General features: G+C 66.9%; 1 protein-coding gene across 1 annotated transcript; it reads left to right on the plus strand.

Annotated features, from left to right (window-relative positions):
- Positions 1-8,849: 8,849 nt before the first annotated feature.
- On the plus strand, positions 8,850-10,787 carry LSCM1_02303 (uncharacterized protein; the record flags this gene model as incomplete). Its single annotated transcript, XM_067319886.1, has 1 exon — positions 8,850-10,787. The coding sequence occupies one exon, from the start codon at positions 8,850-8,852 to the stop codon at positions 10,785-10,787; it is 1,938 nt and encodes a 645-aa protein (XP_067175261.1).
- Positions 10,788-22,178: the final 11,391 nt, after the last annotated feature.

Here is a 22,178-nt window from a genome sequence, read left to right on the forward strand (position 1 = left end):
GCGTGTGTGCGTGTGCGCGGCCGGTGGCGCCGCCGCCGCTGCCGCGACTGCGGGACCGCTACGCGAACCGCTGCCCGAGCCGGTCGCTGGCGCGCGCGGGCGAACGGAGCACTGCTGTGTCGCTGTGGCGACGGATGTGCCTGCAGCGGACGCTGCGGGCCGACGGGGCTGTGCTGGAGACGTGCGCGCGGCGACTGGCGCAGCCGCCGTAGGGCGAGGGCCGGCGCGAGGGCGGTGGCGACGGCAGCGCCGGCCACGCGTCCTTGTGCTGGGTGGTGCTGTGCGACCGTGTGCCGGGCGTATAGGCCTGAGAGTGCGAGGTGCCGCACACGGCCGCCTCGCGCGCGCTGAGCGCGACGGGCCAGCGCCACTCCGGTGGAAGGGGCGGTGTAGGCCACCTGAGCAGGTGCCCCTCTCTCTGCCGACGCCTGCGTGCGCTCGTGTCTGTGTGTGTGTGTGTGTAGCGACTGAGTGCGTGGTGTGCTGACTGCTGCTGGCGGACCGGCCAGACTACATGCCAAAAGGAAAACCGAGGCGACGCACGGCTCGTGTGCGCCTCTCTGTCGATGATGCGCGTGCTTGTGTAGCCTCTACAGTGACGACATTTTTTTCCCTGCCTTATTCGTGGAGCAGCCGATCATGTCGGGCGCGCCCACACGCGCGTGCGTGCGCGGCGAGGTGCGTGCCGTGGCTGGTGCCTCTTGCTCTCGCACCCTTACAGCACCAGCGGTGCTCGGGGGATGGGGGCGCGACCTGGACAGGGGTGACGCCCATGCCTCTGCGGCGTATGCGACGGTTCTCGGCGGCCGCACCTCCTTCGGCTCTTGTGCACGTGTGCCGCCGAGCGACGCACCTGCACCCGCTGCGCGCGCCTCGCAGCGCCAGCTGCCTTGTGTCCTCACCACTAGCTCACCCCACCCCTCTCTCGCTGTGCCTCGCATGTCCTCGCTCTGCCACGACGTCGCCCGTGCCGGCGCCTCCCACGGCTGCCTCCTCTGCCATAACGACCGGCGCACCCCCACACGTACACCCATACGCCCCTGCAACGACGCCGCGCACCCACGCGCATGCGGCGGCACCGAAGACACTCCTTCGCCGACCCACAGCCACCCGCGCTCTCTTCTTCTCGGGCCTCTCCCCCTCCCTCTGCCTCTCCGTTTCCCCCCTCTGTCTGCCATCTGCACGCTGTGGTGCGCTCTCCCCCGCCCTCGTCCGCTCTTGCCCGCCGTCTCTCTCGCCTCGTCCGCCACGCAGCTGCACCTCGCCCCTCCCTGCTGTGCGGCCTGCCATTCGCGGAGATGGAGTGCAAAATCGGCCTCGTCCTCTACGCGATCTTTCAGTTCATCGCGTTTCTCTTCGTGCTGGTGGCGACGCCGATCGATATGTTTCGCCGTACGGTGGCAGCTCCACCGCAAGGCCCTTCATGCGTAACATTATGGGGGTTCAAAGACGATTGCAATGCTCTTCTGTACGACTTCTCCTATGATAATTTATGGGGTCTTTGCAGTGCCCGCCTTGACCGCTTCCGCACCGCTCAGGCGTTCGCCATCATCTCGATTGTCGTGTACGGCACGGCGTTCATTTTGGGTTGCATTATGCTGTACTGCTATGTGTGGCTGCGCTGGGTGTGCCTGGGGCTGAACATCGCCGGCATCGTCACCGTGTGCGTCGTGTGGGCGTCCATGGTGGTGACGGTGAAAAAAGATGCCAATCGTTTGTGTCTCGACATTGGCGAAGGCTTTCGCTTCGGTGCCGGCTTTGTCCTCTTCGTTATTGCCTGGTGCCTGGACATCGTGAACATCGTGTTCCTGCTGCTGCCGTACTAGGCGAGGGGACCTGATGCGAGCGAGAGGGGAAGGGCGGGGGCTGCGGGACCTGGCCTCTGGTGTCTGGGAGCCAATGTGCGCTGTGGGGCCGCGCGTGTGCTGTGGCCCACTGCGGAGCGCTCAGGGCCCGGGAGGGACCGCTACCGCGCTGCTGTGCGTTGGCGTCTCGGATGTTTCTGCTCTTCTCTCAGCGCTCTCTGCGTGTGTTGGTCTCCTCTCGGGTGGCGTTGCGTCCGTGTGTGGTGCCGTTGGGGTGTGCACGCGGCGCCCCCCTCTCACGATGTTTCGTGTGTGTGTGTGTGCTTTCGATTGCTGACACATCTTTTTCTTCGCTCTTTGCGAATTTTCTTCTGCCTTGTGATTATTCGCCGTCGCTGTCGCTCTCTCCCCCTCCGTGTGTGTGTAACGATCGCGAAGGACGGAGAGGGCGAAGGCGCGAAACGTACAGCTATGCGGAGGAGGGCGGGAGAGGTGGCCACGCGTATGTGTGTGGGGCCGCAGTAGCCGCAGTGGGGTCGTCCCGCACCGTACGCACCCGCACACCCGCACGCGCGCAGACACAGACAGCGGCACCGGCGACGAGGATGGGGAGGAGCGCTGAAAGCCGCTGAGCGCGCAGAGGCGCATGTGCATTTTGCTCTGATTGCATCTCTCGACTCGAGTCTGTCTGCGCTCACTGTGTGCGTGCCATCTCGTCTCCCCTCATGGGCGCTTCGCGGTTCCGTCTCGCTCACCGCCTGCTTACATGAGTGGGCCTTGACGGACACCCTTTGTGGAGAGTCGCCACAGCTTTTGATGGGGTGCGCTGGCGTGCAGTGTCTGAGGGCTGGGCATGGCATGCAGGCAAGCCATGGGGTCTGCGAGGGCCCTTGGGTGAAGCTTGTTCGCTCTCTCCTCGAAAAGAGCGGGCATGCGGCTGCGCCATCCCGTGCTACCCGCAGGGCAGACGCCGCCGCCTCCATCCTGGAGCCAGGTCCTCGGCGCTGCCCATGTGGAGGGAGCTGTGCGGACTGCCCAGGCTTGCGTGACACCGGTCGCACAGCCCCTGTCGGAGGCAGCGACAAGGAAGGGCGCGAGGGGCCTGCCAGACGCATGGTGTCCCGTGTGGGCGGCGAGGCGGCTTGCGTGGTCGCCCAGGACTTGGCCTGCATGCGGCTGAGGGCGGTGAGCTGTGGCTGTGTGCGTATGTGCCTGCGGGCACACTCGTTGCCGAGTAGCACTCACGTAAGTCAGCGCTGCAGCACTCGTGGCAGACGCGCCTTTCGCTCCGCTCTCCGACGGCGCCGCCTTTCGCCTGCGCCTGCAGCGCCGGCGCACTTTTGCTTTGACCCATTGCTTTGCATGGCGCCTTCCCGTGCGCGTTTGCCTTTTCTCTGCCAGTCGTGCTTTCGCTCCGAAGGACGCCGCTGTGCGCGTGAACCCGTGCTGCTCCGCCCCCCTCTCCCCCAACGGCGCCGCTGCCGCCGTTGTCGCCGCCCTCGACCTCCGAGAGCGGGCGTGGCTGGGGGAGGGCGCCGAGCCCCTTGCTGCGGCGAGCGGGGCAGGGCCGTGCTCTCTGCGGGTGCGCGTGCGCGCCCCTGCAGGCCCGTGAATGCTCACACGTATGCGTCCCTCTCTCCATGCGATCTCCTCTTGCACCCACGCCTCCCCACGTGCACCTCTCTTGTCTGCTGCGCTTGTATGATGGGCGCCTGAGGGCGCGACACGGTGGTGACCGTGGCTGGCCCCGGGATGGGCCGGCCGACAGCCACGCAGGACGGCGCGAGGCTTGCATGCGCGCATACAGGGCGCCGCGCTTGTCTGACGGCGGTGCGCGGTGCTGGGCGGTGTGGCTGGCGTGTGTGCGTGTGCGCGGCCGGTGGCGCCGCCGCCGCTGCCGCGACTGCGGGACCGCTACGCGAACCGCTGCCCGAGCCGGTCGCTGGCGCGCGCGGGCGAACGGAGCACTGCTGTGTCGCTGTGGCGACGGATGTGCCTGCAGCGGACGCTGCGGGCCGACGGGGCTGTGCTGGAGACGTGCGCGCGGCGACTGGCGCAGCCGCCGTAGGGCGAGGGCCGGCGCGAGGGCGGTGGCGACGGCAGCGCCGGCCACGCGTCCTTGTGCTGGGTGGTGCTGTGCGACCGTGTGCCGGGCGTATAGGCCTGAGAGTGCGAGGTGCCGCACACGGCCGCCTCGCGCGCGCTGAGCGCGACGGGCCAGCGCCACTCCGGTGGAAGGGGCGGTGTAGGCCACCTGAGCAGGTGCCCCTCTCTCTGCCGACGCCTGCGTGCGCTCGTGTCTGTGTGTGTGTGTGTGTAGCGACTGAGTGCGTGGTGTGCTGACTGCTGCTGGCGGACCGGCCAGACTACATGCCAAAAGGAAAACCGAGGCGACGCACGGCTCGTGTGCGCCTCTCTGTCGATGATGCGCGTGCTTGTGTAGCCTCTACAGTGACGACATTTTTTTCCCTGCCTTATTCGTGGAGCAGCCGATCATGTCGGGCGCGCCCACACGCGCGTGCGTGCGCGGCGAGGTGCGTGCCGTGGCTGGTGCCTCTTGCTCTCGCACCCTTACAGCACCAGCGGTGCTCGGGGGATGGGGGCGCGACCTGGACAGGGGTGACGCCCATGCCTCTGCGGCGTATGCGACGGTTCTCGGCGGCCGCACCTCCTTCGGCTCTTGTGCACGTGTGCCGCCGAGCGACGCACCTGCACCCGCTGCGCGCGCCTCGCAGCGCCAGCTGCCTTGTGTCCTCACCACTAGCTCACCCCACCCCTCTCTCGCTGTGCCTCGCATGTCCTCGCTCTGCCACGACGTCGCCCGTGCCGGCGCCTCCCACGGCTGCCTCCTCTGCCATAACGACCGGCGCACCCCCACACGTACACCCATACGCCCCTGCAACGACGCCGCGCACCCACGCGCATGCGGCGGCACCGAAGACACTCCTTCGCCGACCCACAGCCACCCGCGCTCTCTTCTTCTCGGGCCTCTCCCCTCCCTCTGCCTCTCCGTTTCCCCCTCTGTCTGCCATCTGCACGCTGTGGTGCGCTCTCCCCCGCCCTCGTCCGCTCTTGCCCGCCGTCTCTCTCGCCTCGTCCGCCGCGCAGCTGCACCTCGCCCCTCCCTGCTGTGCGGCCTGCCATTCGCGGAGATGGAGTGCAAAATCGGCCTCGTCCTCTACGCGATCTTTCAGTTCATCGCGTTTCTCTTCGTGCTGGTGGCGACGCCGATCGAGATGTTCGCGTAGTCGAAGTTCCACGCGCTGGACCCTTCATGCTTGTATCACACTATGGGGTGTCAAAGCTAGATTGTAAGCTCTTGATTACAGTCATCCTATCGAGAACTCTATGGGAAGATTGTCCTGACCGCCTTGCCCGTTTCCGCGCCGCTGAGGGGTTCGCCATCATCTCCATCTTCGTGTACGGCACGGCGTTCGTTCTGGGCGTCATCATCCTCTTCTGCTGTGCATGGCTGCGCTGGGTGTGCCTGGGGCTGAACATCGCCGGCATCGTCACCGTGTGCGTCGTGTGGGCGTCCATGGTGGTGACATATTATAGAGATGAAGGCGATAACTGCGCTAAAGAGAGTACTTTCTCAAGATTCGGTGCCGGCTTTGTCCTCTTCGTTATTGCCTGGTGCCTGGACATCGTGAACATCGTGTTCCTGCTGCTGCCGTACTAGGCGAGGGGACCTGATGCGAGCGAGAGGGGAAGGGCGGGCGCTGCGGGACCTGGCCCCGCCTACGTCCCTGGCGCGCCTCTGTTGCTGGCCTCTGGAGCGTGCGTGCCTGTGCGGCGGCGCTGCTGTGCGTCGGCGTGTTGAATGCTTCTGCGCACCCCTCCCCCCTCTCTGCGTGTGTTGGTCTCCTCTCGGGCGGCGTTGCGTCCGTGTGTGGTGCCGTTGGGGTGTGCACGCGGCGCCCACCCTATTTGTAACGATCTCTTTTCTGTGTGCGTGTGTGTGTGCTTTCGATTGCTGACACGTCTTTTTCTTCGCTATTTGCGTATTTTGTTCTGCCTTGTGATTATTCGCCGCCGCTGCTGCTCTTGTGTGCGCGCCGCTCTGCGCTGTGCCGAGGCGCACGGCGCCCACGGCGCCGGCAGGCCCGTCCGAGTCGCCTGACGCATACCCCACTCACGGGTGATGAGGCGAGAGGGGCTGGGTGAGGGGGCGGCGCTGGTGGCTCGGCGGTGGTGAGGGGACGCGCGTGGAGACCGGGGCGGCCGAAGAGGGAGAGGAGGGCGCAGCGCCGCCGGGCAGGGGCCACGCGCCTATCCCTCCCCCACCGTCGCGGCGCATCCCCTACACTGACGACGGGGCCTGCTCTTGCGCCTGTGTCTGGGCCCCCCTCGATGCCGCACCTGTACATGTGCTTCACAGAGCTCATCGAGTAGGCACAGAGGGAGGACGGAGGCGTGGAGTGCGGCGGGAGAGGGATGCGAGCTGGCCCAGGGGGTGGTGGCAGTGCGAGGAGAGCCCCCGAGACGAGGGGAGGGCCGGGCACAGCCTGTGGCTCTCCGCTCCCCCTGCTGTCGCTGAGTCCGCTGGCGCCCACCGCTGGCCGCTCTCATTTCCGTCACTCTCGTCTGCAAGGCTCGTCTTTCCCCTTCCCTCCCCGCCTCGGCAGGCGTAAGCCGTCTGCGGCTCGCGTGCGCGCGTCGCTGTCGTACCCCTATGCTCTCCACTTGCGACTGTTTGGAGGCGGACGAGGCTGATGGGGAGGAGGGAGGCTGCAGTGTGGAGGGAAGGGAGGCAGGACGCGGCGGCGCAGGAGATGGGGAGCGCGTGCGCATCACGAGAGGCGCGCAGAGACCTGTGCACACACTTATACACCCACACGCAGCCCGCGGCACCGACGGAGGAGACAGAGGGAGAGGGGAGGGCCGCTTTGCTCTCCTCTCCTTTTTTGCTGTTTGCCTGTGCGACTGGACTCTGTCTGCCTCTGCCTCTCGCTTTGTGCGTGCGTGCATGGCGTCTTTGATGGCCTTTTGGCTTCGCCTGTGCTTTGTGCGGTCGCGTGTTTCGTTGCCGCCTGAGGTCGTCGCTGCCTCCTGACTCCTGTGCGGAGTGTACTGGCCACACAGGGCGGGGTGCAGGTGACTCGCAGGGCCTGGAGGGGTGGACCCTGACGTGAGGCTGGCTGGCTGTGCGGTCGCGCACCTGCGACATGCACCCTGGCCACCTCCCTAGCAATGATCTCACGACAGACGCCTCGCTGCGGGCGACTGGGATGCAGCCGTGGTGCGGCGGAGGCACGCGAGTTGCTGCTGCGTGTGTGCACCTGCCGCGCAGCTTGTCGCTGGGTGGCACGGCAAGCGGGCGTGCTGCTGCGGCTGTGAGGGCCCAGAAATCCAGCCGATGCGAGATGCACAGGAGAGGACACGCACCCCAACGCCAAGCACCGCCTTTCGCCTGCGCCTGCAGCGCCGGCGCACTTTGCTTTGACCCATTGCTTTGCATGGCGCCTTCCCGTGCGCGTTTGCCTTTTCTCTGCCAGTCGTGCTTTCGCTCCGAAGGACGCCGCTGTGCGCGTGAACCCGTGCTGCTCCGCCCCCCTCTCCCCCAACGGCGCCGCTGCCGCCGTTGTCGCCGCCCTCGACCTCCGAGAGCGGGCGTGGCTGGGGGAGGGCGCCGAGCCCCTTGCTGCGGCGAGCGGGGCAGGGCCGTGCTCTCTGCGGGTGCGCGTGCGCGCCCCTGCAGGCCCGTGAATGCTCACACGTATGCGTCCCTCTCTCCATGCGATCTCCTCTTGCACCCACGCCTCCCCACGTGCACCTCTCTTGTCTGCTGCGCTTGTATGATGGGCGCCTGAGGGCGCGACACGGTGGTGACCGTGGCTGGCCCCCGGATGGGCCGGCCGACAGCCACGCAGGACGGCGCGAGGCTTGCATGCGCGCATACAGGGCGCCGCGCTTGTCTGACGGCGGTGCGCGGTGCTGGGCGGTGTGGCTGGCGTGTGTGCGTGTGCGCGGCCGGTGGCGCCGCCGCCGCTGCCGCGACTGCGGGACCGCTACGCGAACCGCTGCCCGAGCCGGTCGCTGGCGCGCGCGGGCGAACGGAGCACTGCTGTGTCGCTGTGGCGACGGATGTGCCTGCAGCGGACGCTGCGGGCCGACGGGGCTGTGCTGGAGACGTGCGCGCGGCGACTGGCGCAGCCGCCGTAGGGCGAGGGCCGGCGCGAGGGCGGTGGCGACGGCAGCGCCGGCCACGCGTCCTTGTGCTGGGTGGTGCTGTGCGACCGTGTGCCGGGCGTATAGGCCTGAGAGTGCGAGGTGCCGCACACGGCCGCCTCGCGCGCGCTGAGCGCGACGGGCCAGCGCCACTCCGGTGGAAGGGGCGGTGTAGGCCACCTGAGCAGGTGCCCCTCTCTCTGCCGACGCCTGCGTGCGCTCGTGTCTGTGTGTGTGTGTGTGTAGCGACTGAGTGCGTGGTGTGCTGACTGCTGCTGGCGGACCGGCCAGACTACATGCCAAAAGGAAAACCGAGGCGACGCACGGCTCGTGTGCGCCTCTCTGTGCAGGGAGGCGACTAATCCTCCTTTGCTGCGGCGCTGCCAACGAGGCTTTCAGCGGCGGTGGTGTCGCCGCGAACTCTTGAGGCGCCGTGGGAGCAAGGAAGAGAGCGTACATGCAGAGGGGCAAGAGGACAGACGGTGTTGGGGACCACGGAGGCATCGTTTTGGTGCTATGGGGCACTGAGGTCTTTGCCCTTGCTGTGTGTGAGTGCTCGCTTGTGCATGCGCCTTCTGCCGACAGGGATGTGCTGCTGACAGCCTTTGCATCCGCGCTCTATTCTCTAATGTCTGCTTTGCCCTCTTCCTTTTTGCCCTTCTCTGTCGATGATGCGCGTGCTTGTGTAGCCTCTACAGTGACGACATTTTTTTCCCTGCCTTATTCGTGGAGCAGCTCTCCCTTTCAGGCGCGTCCGCACGCGTGCGTGCACGGTGAGGTGCGTGCCGTGGCTGGTGCCTCTTGCTCTCGCACCCTTACAGCACCAGCGGTGCTCGGGGGATGGGGGCGCGATCTGGACGAGGCGGCGCTGCGATGCGGACTCTGCTGCTGCCCCCACGGTTGAGCGTCCGCTGCACCGGGGCGTCGGCCAGCTGCGTGGTGTGCGCGCACCATGGCGACGCGCGCACCTCTGCTTGCATCCCGCTCGATGAAGCGGCGCGCTGGGCGACGAGGCTGGCCACGCTGGACGGGGGTGTCGCTGGTGCTTTGGGGTCGACGGCGACTCTCGCACATTCGCCTGCGTGTGCTTTAACCGCATGGAGCTTGTCTCCGTCTTTATCGGTGCTTCCTCTTCGAAAGCTCGTTGTGCGCGGAACGACTGTGAATGGCTTCCTCGAGAAGAGCTTGGGGGCCGCTGGTTTCCCTATCGCTGGTGGCGCGGTAAAGGCACCGATAGGTGGAGCCGTTTATGCCGTGCATCTGCGGTGTCTTTCTCTGTCGCCGCTCTTGGAAGTGGGCTCTCGCGTCTATGTTGAGCGCGGCAGGGACGAGGGGTGTGTCGGGGTTGTGATGGGTGGGGTTGTGGTGCGCGTGAACGGCAACGGGACGTATGGGGTTCTGCTGGACGACGACGTCCTGGACGTGGCTGTGCCAGCGGAGGTGGTGGTGGTGTCAGAGGGGCGAGCGAAGCTCGTAAACGACGCTGGGTACGGCGCTGTGGTGGAGTGGGTGCGCACGGCCGGCGTGGCGCGGCGGGCGCACCGGGAGAGCATTGCGTGCGTGCTTTTTCAGCGCGGCTGGCGTGTGGACAGACTGCACCTGCTGACGGCCCCCGATGTGCAGTGCGCGACGCACGTACCGAAGGCGGTGCGCATGTGCGTGCTGGAGAAGTCGGAGTGGCAGCGAGACCACCACCGCCAGATGCGGCAGCTGCTGAGGGAGCGGGTGAAGGAGCGGGACTTCCGCTACACGCTTACCAAATACAGCGGGGTGGTGAGCGCGTCGATGGCGCTGCTGGGCATTGCCATCGCGTTCGGGTGGAACTTGAAGAACTCCCTCGCGCAGCAGCGCGCACACCAGCTTGCGGTCGCCACCAGGACGCTGACGCAGACGCTGAAGGGCAGTCGCAGCTGCTCGCCAGGGACCTGGTTGGCGGCGCAGCACATTGTTGCGCGCGACGGAGAGGTGGATGCTGTACGGCAGGTGCTGCGCCAGCTGGACACGGCGCATCCCCGAATCGTCGTCTTCACTGGCTTTGGTGGGTGCGGCAAGAGCTTTGTGTGTGACAGAGCTGTGCGGATGGAGCGGATGCCGGCGATTCGTGTCGACGTGCGCGGCGCCGAGGACGCTCTGCGTAGCGTCGCAAAGGCGCTTGGCGTGAGCAATGTGGATGTGTGCGGCGACCTGCTTGACTTCGTAAGTGATGCGTGCCGGATGGCCAAGGCTGCGAGCGGCGAGCCGCCGCTCCTGATGCTGGCGCTGCGCGGTGGCAGCTGTTTGCAGCGGGTGTACAAGGACGCGGTGGCGCTCGCGTGCGACCGTCGTGTTTGCCATGTCGTCGTGGAGGTGCCCATCGAGAGTCTGACAGCGGCCGACACGGGTCTGCCGCGGCTCGACTTCTGTGCGATACCCGCGTTCAGTCGGGAGCAGGCGGTTGCCTACACGCAGCACACCGCCGACGCTGTCAGCCTGCACCACTTCATCGATGTTGTGGGAACGAGCAGCGACGACTTGGACGCGCTGCTTGCGGCTCTGCATCAGCGCCGCGTCTCGGCGGCGGCGTGCACGAATCAGAAGCTGCTGAAGGCGATGCGGCAGCTTCAAGCGACGTGCGCTGAGCGCCCGCGGGCTCGTGCCGCGCTGCAGCAGCTGTGCGCCTTTCCGTACGGAGAGGGGCAGCATAGCGGCGCCGACACGCCGGCGCTGCGTAGTGCTGCGCTGTCGGACATTGTGCTGTACGATCCCGTGAAAGATGCGTGGATGTTCCGCAGCAAGCTTTTGCACACCGCGTCGCGGTGCTGCTGGGTGTAGACGCGCGGGGAGGTGAGGCTGTGGTGATGAGGTGGATGTGTGGACATACGAGGGACTTGTGCGACCGCCTATGTGTATGGGGCTCGGCGGCGTTGGGGAGTAGCCAATGGTGGGGGGGGAGGAGATTTGTTGCGCATGCGGCGGCACGTGTACCTCACTCCCCCTCCCCTGCTCCTCCTTCCTCCCACCCTCCTTGCCTTGTCGCGCGCGTACGGTGTCCTTCCTGCAGATATCTCCTGCGCATTGCCCTTCTATCATGCGTTAGGCGCCGCCTTTGATCTGCGACGCAGAGCTGTTGCGGCGCAGCCCCCGTCTCTATCCACTGTGTCCCTTACTCTGTGGGTGCGGTGACCCCCCCGGTGGTAGCTGAGCACCGCGCTACTCCGTCCGTGCTGGCGCAAGGCGGCGTAGGAGAGTACAAAGAGGGGCAGGGAGTACGCGGCAGGCACCGGCTGCTGAGGAAGGGGAGCCGCAAGGGTGTTGGCTGGGGGTGGGGGCGCCAGCGCGGGTGGTAGCGAGCGCTGCCCTCTTTTTTCTCTTCGCTTCTACCTCTGTGGCCCCTATCGCAGCGTCTGCAGCTTGTCTCCTGCACACCTGCAGCCTCACCTCCTTCGGCTCTTGTGCACGTGTGCCGCCGAGCGACGCACCTGCACCCGCTGCGCGCGCCTCGCAGCGCCAGCTGCCTTGTGTCCTCACCACTAGCTCACCCCACCCCTCTCTCGCTGTGCCTCGCATGTCCTCGCTCTGCCACGACGTCGCCCGTGCCGGCGCCTCCCACGGCTGCCTCCTCTGCCATAACGACCGGCGCACCCCCACACGTACACCCATACGCCCCTGCAACGACGCCGCGCACCCACGCGCATGCGGCGGCACCGAAGACACTCCTTCGCCGACCCACAGCCACCCGCGCTCTCTTCTTCTCGGGCCTCTCCCCCTCCCTCTGCCTCTCCGTTTCCCCCCTCTGCCTGCCATCTGCACGCTGTGGTGCGCTCTCCCCCGCCCTCGTCCGCTCTTGCCCGCCGTCTCTCTCGCCTCGTCCGCCGCGCAGCTGCACCTCGCCCCTCCCTGCTGTGCGGCCTGCCATTCGCGGAGATGGAGTGCAAAATCGGCCTCGTCCTCTACGCGATCTTTCAGTTCATCGCGTTTCTCTTCGTGCTGGTGGCGACGCCGATCGACATGTTCCGGCTCCATGGGACATCGGCTGTGGGCGATTTTCCATGCCTGACGCTCTGGGGTTCAAAGAATCATTGCTATAGTGTTACCCTTGAGGAGAAGGTGCCCCACGTTTTCGGCCGTTGTCCTTCTCGTGGAACTCTTTTTCAAGTTGCCGAGGCGTTCGCCATCATCTCGATTGTCGTGTACGGCACGGCGTTCATTTTGGGTTGCATTATGCTGTACTGCTATGTGTGGCTGCGCTGGGTGTGCCTGGGGCTGAACATCGCCGGCATCGGCACGCTGTGCGTCGTCTGGGGGACGATGGTCACGGTGTTTCACAAAGATATTGAAGACTGCATTTCACTAAAAAGATTCTCTTATTACGCCGCTGGCTTTGTCCTCTTCGTTATTGCCTGGTGCCTGGACATCGTGAACATCGTGTTCCTGCTGCTGCCGTACTAGGCGAGGGGACCTGATGCGAGCGAGAGGGGAAGGGCGGGCGCTGCGGGACCTGGCCTCTGGTGTCTGGGAGCCAATGTGCGCTGTGGGGCCGCGCGTGTGCTGTGGCCCACTGCGGAGCGCTCAGGGCCCGGGAGGGACCGCTACCGCGCTGCTGTGCGTTGGCGTCTCGGATGTTTCTGCTCTTCTCTCAGCGCTCTCTGCGTGTGTTGGTCTCCTCTCGGGTGGCGTTGCGTCCGTGTGTGGTGCCGTTGGGGTGTGCACGCGGCGCCCCCCTCTCACGATGTTTCGTGTGTGTGTGTGTGCTTTCGATTGCTGACACATCTTTTTCTTCGCTCTTTGCGAATTTTCTTCTGCCTTGTGATTATTCGCCGTCGCTGTCGCTCTCTCCCCCTCCGTGTGTGTGTAACGATCGCGAAGGACGGAGAGGGCGAAGGCGCGAAACGTACAGCTATGCGGAGGAGGGCGGGAGAGGTGGCCACGCGTATGTGTGTGGGGCCGCAGTAGCCGCAGTGGGGTCGTCCCGCACCGTACGCACCCGCACACCCGCACGCGCGCAGACACAGACAGCGGCACCGGCGACGAGGATGGGGAGGAGCGCTGAAAGCCGCTGAGCGCGCAGAGGCGCATGTGCATTTTGCTCTGATTGCATCTCTCGACTCGAGTCTGTCTGCGCTCACTGTGTGCGTGCCATCTCGTCTCCCCTCATGGGCGCTTCGCGGTTCCGTCTCGCTCACCGCCTGCTTACATGAGTGGGCCTTGACGGACACCCTTTGTGGAGAGTCGCCACAGCTTTTGATGGGGTGCGCTGGCGTGCAGTGTCTGAGGGCTGGGCATGGCATGCAGGCAAGCCATGGGGTCTGCGAGGGCCCTTGGGTGAAGCTTGTTCGCTCTCTCCTCGAAAAGAGCGGGCATGCGGCTGCGCCATCCCGTGCTACCCGCAGGGCAGACGCCGCCGCCTCCATCCTGGAGCCAGGTCCTCGGCGCTGCCCATGTGGAGGGAGCTGTGCGGACTGCCCAGGCTTGCGTGACACCGGTCGCACAGCCCCTGTCGGAGGCAGCGACAAGGAAGGGCGCGAGGGGCCTGCCAGACGCATGGTGTCCCGTGTGGGCGGCGAGGCGGCTTGCGTGGTCGCCCAGGACTTGGCCTGCATGCGGCTGAGGGCGGTGAGCTGTGGCTGTGTGCGTATGTGCCTGCGGGCACACTCGTTGCCGAGTAGCACTCACGTAAGTCAGCGCTGCAGCACTCGTGGCAGACGCGCCTTTCGCTCCGCTCTCCGACGGCGCCGCCTTTCGCCTGCGCCTGCAGCGCCGGCGCACTTTTGCTTTGACCCATTGCTTTGCATGGCGCCTTCCCGTGCGCGTTTGCCTTTTCTCTGCCAGTCGTGCTTTCGCTCCGAAGGACGCCGCTGTGCGCGTGAACCCGTGCTGCTCCGCCCCCCTCTCCCCCAACGGCGCCGCTGCCGCCGTTGTCGCCGCCCTCGACCTCCGAGAGCGGGCGTGGCTGGGGGAGGGCGCCGAGCCCCTTGCTGCGGCGAGCGGGGCAGGGCCGTGCTCTCTGCGGGTGCGCGTGCGCGCCCCTGCAGGCCCGTGAATGCTCACACGTATGCGTCCCTCTCTCCATGCGATCTCCTCTTGCACCCACGCCTCCCCACGTGCACCTCTCTTGTCTGCTGCGCTTGTATGATGGGCGCCTGAGGGCGCGACACGGTGGTGACCGTGGCTGGCCCCCGGGATGGGCCGGCCGACAGCCACGCAGGACGGCGCGAGGCTTGCATGCGCGCATACAGGGCGCCGCGCTTGTCTGACGGCGGTGCGCGGTGCTGGGCGGTGTGGCTGGCGTGTGTGCGTGTGCGCGGCCGGTGGCGCCGCCGCCGCTGCCGCGACTGCGGGACCGCTACGCGAACCGCTGCCCGAGCCGGTCGCTGGCGCGCGCGGGCGAACGGAGCACTGCTGTGTCGCTGTGGCGACGGATGTGCCTGCAGCGGACGCTGCGGGCCGACGGGGCTGTGCTGGAGACGTGCGCGCGGCGACTGGCGCAGCCGCCGTAGGGCGAGGGCCGGCGCGAGGGCGGTGGCGACGGCAGCGCCGGCCACGCGTCCTTGTGCTGGGTGGTGCTGTGCGACCGTGTGCCGGGCGTATAGGCCTGAGAGTGCGAGGTGCCGCACACGGCCGCCTCGCGCGCGCTGAGCGCGACGGGCCAGCGCCACTCCGGTGGAAGGGGCGGTGTAGGCCACCTGAGCAGGTGCCCCTCTCTCTGCCGACGCCTGCGTGCGCTCGTGTCTGTGTGTGTGTGTGTGTAGCGACTGAGTGCGTGGTGTGCTGACTGCTGCTGGCGGACCGGCCAGACTACATGCCAAAAGGAAAACCGAGGCGACGCACGGCTCGTGTGCGCCTCTCTGTCGATGATGCGCGTGCTTGTGTAGCCTCTACAGTGACGACATTTTTTTCCCTGCCTTATTCGTGGAGCAGCCGATCATGTCGGGCGCGCCCACACGCGCGTGCGTGCGCGGCGAGGTGCGTGCCGTGGCTGGTGCCTCTTGCTCTCGCACCCTTACAGCACCAGCGGTGCTCGGGGGATGGGGGCGCGACCTGGACAGGGGTGACGCCCATGCCTCTGCGGCGTATGCGACGGTTCTCGGCGGCCGCACCTCCTTCGGCTCTTGTGCACGTGTGCCGCCGAGCGACGCACCTGCACCCGCTGCGCGCGCCTCGCAGCGCCAGCTGCCTTGTGTCCTCACCACTAGCTCACCCCACCCCTCTCTCGCTGTGCCTCGCATGTCCTCGCTCTGCCACGACGTCGCCCGTGCCGGCGCCTCCCACGGCTGCCTCCTCTGCCATAACGACCGGCGCACCCCCACACGTACACCCATACGCCCCTGCAACGACGCCGCGCACCCACGCGCATGCGGCGGCACCGAAGACACTCCTTCGCCGACCCACAGCCACCCGCGCTCTCTTCTTCTCGGGCCTCTCCCCCTCCCTCTGCCTCTCCGTTTCCCCCCTCTGTCTGCCATCTGCACGCTGTGGTGCGCTCTCCCCCGCCCTCGTCCGCTCTTGCCCGCCGTCTCTCTCGCCTCGTCCGCCGCGCAGCTGCACCTCGCCCCTCCCTGCTGTGCGGCCTGCCATTCGCGGAGATGGAGTGCAAAATCGGCCTCGTCCTCTACGCGATCTTTCAGTTCATCGCGTTTCTCTTCGTGCTGGTGGCGACGCCGATCGAGATGTGGCGTGACAAAGTACCACGCGCTGGATCCCCTCATACTTGTATCACACTATGGGGTGTCAAGCTAGGTTGTACCTTAGATTATAGTAATCCTACGGATCTCATCTGGGCTTCATGTCCTGATCGCCTTGCCCGCTTCCGTGCGGCTCAGGGGTTCGCCATCATCTCCATCTTCGTGTACGGCGCGGCGTTCGTTCTGGGCGTCATCATCCTCTTCTGCTGTGCATGGCTGCGCTGGGTGTGCCTGGGGCTGAACATCGCCGGCATCGTCACCGTGTGCGTCGTGTGGGCGGCGATGGTGGTGACATATTATAGAGATGAAGGTGCTGACTGCGAGGCCTTGCGGAATCGGTGGACATTCGGTGCCGGCTTTGTCCTCTTCGTTATTGCCTGGTGCCTGGACATCGTGAACATCGTGTTCCTGCTGCTGCCGTACTAGGCGAGGGGACCTGATGCGAGCGAGAGGGGAAGGGCGGGCGCTGCGGGACCTGGCCCCGCCTACGTCCCTGGCGCGCCTCTGTTGCTGGCCTCTGGAGCGTGCGTGCCTGTGCGGCGGCGCTGCTGTGCGTCGGCGTGTTGAATGCTTCTGCGCACCCCTCCCCCCTCTCTGCGTGTGTTGGTCTCCTCTCGGGCGGCGTTGCGTCCGTGTGTGGTGCCGTTGGGGTGTGCACGCGGCGCCCACCCTATTTGTAACGATCTCTTTTCTGTGTGCGTGTGTGTGTGCTTTCGATTGCTGACACGTCTTTTTCTTCGCTATTTGCGTATTTTGTTCTGCCTTGTGATTATTCGCCGCCGCTGCTGCTCTTGTGTGCGCGCCGCTCTGCGCTGTGCCGAGGCGCACGGCGCCCACGGCGCCGGCAGGCCCGTCCGAGTCGCCTGACGCATACCCCACTCACGGGTGATGAGGCGAGAGGGGGCTGGGTGAGGGGGGCGGCGCTGGTGGCTCGGCGGTGGTGAGGGGACGCGCGTGGAGACCGGGGCGGCCGAAGAGGGGAGAGGAGGGCGCAGCGCCGCCGGGCAGGGGCCACGCGCCTATCCCTCCCCCACCGTCGCGGCGCATCCCCTACACTGACGACGGGGCCTGCTCTTGCGCCTGTGTCTGGGCCCCCCTCGATGCCGCACCTGTACATGTGCTTCACAGAGCTCATCGAGTAGGCACAGAGGGAGGACGGAGGCGTGGAGTGCGGCGGGAGAGGGATGCGAGCTGGCCCAGGGGGTGGTGGCAGTGCGAGGAGAGCCCCCGAGACGAGGGGAGGGCCGGGCACAGCCTGTGGCTCTCCGCTCCCCCTGCTGTCGCTGAGTCCGCTGGCGCCCACCGCTGGCCGCTCTCATTTCCGTCACTCTCGTCTGCAAGGCTCGTCTTTCCCCTTCCCTCCCCGCCTCGGCAGGCGTAAGCCGTCTGCGGCTCGCGTGCGCGCGTCGCTGTCGTACCCCTATGCTCTCCACTTGCGACTGTTTGGAGGCGGACGAGGCTGATGGGGAGGAGGGAGGCTGCAGTGTGGAGGGGAAGGGAGGCAGGACGCGGCGGCGCAGGAGATGGGGGAGCGCGTGCGCATCACGAGAGGCGCGCAGAGACCTGTGCACACACTTATACACCCACACGCAGCCCGCGGCACCGACGGAGGAGACAGAGGGAGAGGGGGAGGGCCGCTTTGCTCTCCTCTCCTTTTTTGCTGTTTGCCTGTGCGACTGGACTCTGTCTGCCTCTGCCTCTCGCTTTGTGCGTGCGTGCATGGCGTCTTTGATGGCCTTTTGGCTTCGCCTGTGCTTTGTGCGGTCGCGTGTTTCGTTGCCGCCTGAGGTCGTCGCTGCCTCCTGACTCCTGTGCGGAGTGTACTGGCCACACAGGGCGGGGTGCAGGTGACTCGCAGGGCCTGGAGGGGTGGACCCTGACGTGAGGCTGGCTGGCTGTGCGGTCGCGCACCTGCGACATGCACCCTGGCCACCTCCCTAGCAATGATCTCACGACAGACGCCTCGCTGCGGGCGACTGGGATGCAGCCGTGGTGCGGCGGAGGCACGCGAGTTGCTGCTGCGTGTGTGCACCTGCCGCGCAGCTTGTCGCTGGGTGGCACGGCAAGCGGGCGTGCTGCTGCGGCTGTGAGGGCCCAGAAATCCAGCCGATGCGAGATGCACAGGAGAGGACACGCACCCCAACGCCAAGCACCGCCTTTCGCCTGCGCCTGCAGCGCCGGCGCACTTTTGCTTTGACCCATTGCTTTGCATGGCGCCTTCCCGTGCGCGTTTGCCTTTTCTCTGCCAGTCGTGCTTTCGCTCCGAAGGACGCCGCTGTGCGCGTGAACCCGTGCTGCTCCGCCCCCCTCTCCCCCAACGGCGCCGCTGCCGCCGTTGTCGCCGCCCTCGACCTCCGAGAGCGGGCGTGGCTGGGGGGAGGGCGCCGAGCCCCTTGCTGCGGCGAGCGGGGCAGGGCCGTGCTCTCTGCGGGTGCGCGTGCGCGCCCCTGCAGGCCCGTGAATGCTCACACGTATGCGTCCCTCTCTCCATGCGATCTCCTCTTGCACCCACGCCTCCCCACGTGCACCTCTCTTGTCTGCTGCGCTTGTATGATGGGCGCCTGAGGGCGCGACACGGTGGTGACCGTGGCTGGCCCCCGGGATGGGCCGGCCGACAGCCACGCAGGACGGCGCGAGGCTTGCATGCGCGCATACAGGGCGCCGCGCTTGTCTGACGGCGGTGCGCGGTGCTGGGCGGTGTGGCTGGCGTGTGTGCGTGTGCGCGGCCGGTGGCGCCGCCGCCGCTGCCGCGACTGCGGGACCGCTACGCGAACCGCTGCCCGAGCCGGTCGCTGGCGCGCGCGGGCGAACGGAGCACTGCTGTGTCGCTGTGGCGACGGATGTGCCTGCAGCGGACGCTGCGGGCCGACGGGGCTGTGCTGGAGACGTGCGCGCGGCGACTGGCGCAGCCGCCGTAGGGCGAGGGCCGGCGCGAGGGCGGTGGCGACGGCAGCGCCGGCCACGCGTCCTTGTGCTGGGTGGTGCTGTGCGACCGTGTGCCGGGCGTATAGGCCTGAGAGTGCGAGGTGCCGCACACGGCCGCCTCGCGCGCGCTGAGCGCGACGGGCCAGCGCCACTCCGGTGGAAGGGGCGGTGTAGGCCACCTGAGCAGGTGCCCCTCTCTCTGCCGACGCCTGCGTGCGCTCGTGTCTGTGTGTGTGTGTGTGTAGCGACTGAGTGCGTGGTGTGCTGACTGCTGCTGGCGGACCGGCCAGACTACATGCCAAAAGGAAAACCGAGGCGACGCACGGCTCGTGTGCGCCTCTCTGTCGATGATGCGCGTGCTTGTGTAGCCTCTACAGTGACGACATTTTTTTCCCTGCCTTATTCGTGGAGCAGCCGATCATGTCGGGCGCGCCCACACGCGCGTGCGTGCGCGGCGAGGTGCGTGCCGTGGCTGGTGCCTCTTGCTCTCGCACCCTTACAGCACCAGCGGTGCTCGGGGGATGGGGGCGCGACCTGGACAGGGGTGACGCCCATGCCTCTGCGGCGTATGCGACGGTTCTCGGCGGCCGCACCTCCTTCGGCTCTTGTGCACGTGTGCCGCCGAGCGACGCACCTGCACCCGCTGCGCGCGCCTCGCAGCGCCAGCTGCCTTGTGTCCTCACCACTAGCTCACCCCACCCCTCTCTCGCTGTGCCTCGCATGTCCTCGCTCTGCCACGACGTCGCCCGTGCCGGCGCCTCCCACGGCTGCCTCCTCTGCCATAACGACCGGCGCACCCCCACACGTACACCCATACGCCCCTGCAACGACGCCGCGCACCCACGCGCATGCGGCGGCACCGAAGACACTCCTTCGCCGACCCACAGCCACCCGCGCTCTCTTCTTCTCGGGCCTCTCCCCCTCCCTCTGCCTCTCCGTTTCCCCCCTCTGCCTGCCATCTGCACGCTGTGGTGCGCTCTCCCCCGCCCTCGTCCGCTCTTGCCCGCCGTCTCTCTCGCCTCGTCCGCCACGCAGCTGCACCTCGCCCCTCCCTGCTGTGCGGCCTGCCATTCGCGGAGATGGAGTGCAAAATCGGCCTCGTCCTCTACGCGATCTTTCAGTTCATCGCGTTTCTCTTCGTGCTGGTGGCGACGCCGATCGAGATGTTTCGCCGTGTAAATCCTAATGCAGACGATGCCTGTTTCACTTTATGGGGCGGAAAACCTACATGCGGTGACCTCTCTTACTTCGTTTATGTGGGAAGACTTTGGCGAGAATGCCCTGAACGGCGTGACCGCTTCCGCGCCGCTGAGGGGTTCGCCATCATCTCCATCTTCGTGTACGGCGCGGCGTTCGTTCTGGGCGTCATCATCCTCTTCTGCTGTGCATGGCTGCGCTGGGTGTGCCTGGGGCTGAACATCGCCGGCATCGTCACCGTGTGCGTCGTGTGGGCGGCGATGGTGGTGACATATTATAGACAGGAGCACGATCAATGTCCGGCGTTGCGGAGTCGGTGGACATTCGGTGCCGGCTTTGTCCTCTTCGTTATTGCCTGGTGCCTGGACATCGTGAACATCGTGTTCCTGCTGCTGCCGTACTAGGCGAGGGGACCTGATGCGAGCGAGAGGGGAAGGGCGGGGGCTGCGGGACCTGGCCCCGCCTACGTCCCTGGCGCGCCTCTGTTGCTGGCCTCTGGAGCGTGCGTGCCTGTGCGGCGGCGCTGCTGTGCGTCGGCGTGTTGAATGCTTCTGCGCACCCCTCCCCCCTCTCTGCGTGTGTTGGTCTCCTCTCGGGCGGCGTTGCGTCCGTGTGTGGTGCCGTTGGGGTGTGCACGCGGCGCCCACCCTATTTGTAACGATCTCTTTTCTGTGTGCGTGTGTGTGTGCTTTCGATTGCTGACACGTCTTTTTCTTCGCTATTTGCGTATTTTGTTCTGCCTTGTGATTATTCGCCGCCGCTGCTGCTCTTGTGTGCGCGCCGCTCTGCGCTGTGCCGAGGCGCACGGCGCCCACGGCGCCGGCAGGCCCGTCCGAGTCGCCTGACGCATACCCCACTCACGGGTGATGAGGCGAGAGGGGCTGGGTGAGGGGGCGGCGCTGGTGGCTCGGCGGTGGTGAGGGGACGCGCGTGGAGACCGGGGCGGCCGAAGAGGGGAGAGGAGGGCGCAGCGCCGCCGGGCAGGGGCCACGCGCCTATCCCTCCCCCACCGTCGCGGCGCATCCCCTACACTGACGACGGGGCCTGCTCTTGCGCCTGTGTCTGGGCCCCCCTCGATGCCGCACCTGTACATGTGCTTCACAGAGCTCATCGAGTAGGCACAGAGGGAGGACGGAGGCGTGGAGTGCGGCGGGAGAGGGATGCGAGCTGGCCCAGGGGGTGGTGGCAGTGCGAGGAGAGCCCCCGAGACGAGGGGAGGGCCGGGCACAGCCTGTGGCTCTCCGCTCCCCCTGCTGTCGCTGAGTCCGCTGGCGCCCACCGCTGGCCGCTCTCATTTCCGTCACTCTCGTCTGCAAGGCTCGTCTTTCCCCTTCCCTCCCCGCCTCGGCAGGCGTAAGCCGTCTGCGGCTCGCGTGCGCGCGTCGCTGTCGTACCCCTATGCTCTCCACTTGCGACTGTTTGGAGGCGGACGAGGCTGATGGGGAGGAGGGAGGCTGCAGTGTGGAGGGAAGGGAGGCAGGACGCGGCGGCGCAGGAGATGGGGAGCGCGTGCGCATCACGAGAGGCGCGCAGAGACCTGTGCACACACTTATACACCCACACGCAGCCCGCGGCACCGACGGAGGAGACAGAGGGAGAGGGGAGGGCCGCTTTGCTCTCCTCTCCTTTTTTGCTGTTTGCCTGTGCGACTGGACTCTGTCTGCCTCTGCCTCTCGCTTTGTGCGTGCGTGCATGGCGTCTTTGATGGCCTTTTGGCTTCGCCTGTGCTTTGTGCGGTCGCGTGTTTCGTTGCCGCCTGAGGTCGTCGCTGCCTCCTGACTCCTGTGCGGAGTGTACTGGCCACACAGGGCGGGGTGCAGGTGACTCGCAGGGCCTGGAGGGGTGGACCCTGACGTGAGGCTGGCTGGCTGTGCGGTCGCGCACCTGCGACATGCACCCTGGCCACCTCCCTAGCAATGATCTCACGACAGACGCCTCGCTGCGGGCGACTGGGATGCAGCCGTGGTGCGGCGGAGGCACGCGAGTTGCTGCTGCGTGTGTGCACCTGCCGCGCAGCTTGTCGCTGGGTGGCACGGCAAGCGGGCGTGCTGCTGCGGCTGTGAGGGCCCAGAAATCCAGCCGATGCGAGATGCACAGGAGAGGACACGCACCCCAACGCCAAGCACCGCCTTTCGCCTGCGCCTGCAGCGCCGGCGCACTTTTGCTTTGACCCATTGCTTTGCATGGCGCCTTCCCGTGCGCGTTTGCCTTTTCTCTGCCAGTCGTGCTTTCGCTCCGAAGGACGCCGCTGTGCGCGTGAACCCGTGCTGCTCCGCCCCCCTCTCCCCCAACGGCGCCGCTGCCGCCGTTGTCGCCGCCCTCGACCTCCGAGAGCGGGCGTGGCTGGGGGAGGGCGCCGAGCCCCTTGCTGCGGCGAGCGGGGCAGGGCCGTGCTCTCTGCGGGTGCGCGTGCGCGCCC

The sequence above is a fragment of the Leishmania martiniquensis genome, chromosome 34 (genome assembly GCF_017916325.1).
Source record: "Leishmania martiniquensis isolate LSCM1 chromosome 34, whole genome shotgun sequence".
In the NCBI taxonomy this organism is placed as follows: domain Eukaryota; phylum Euglenozoa; class Kinetoplastea; order Trypanosomatida; family Trypanosomatidae; genus Leishmania; species Leishmania martiniquensis.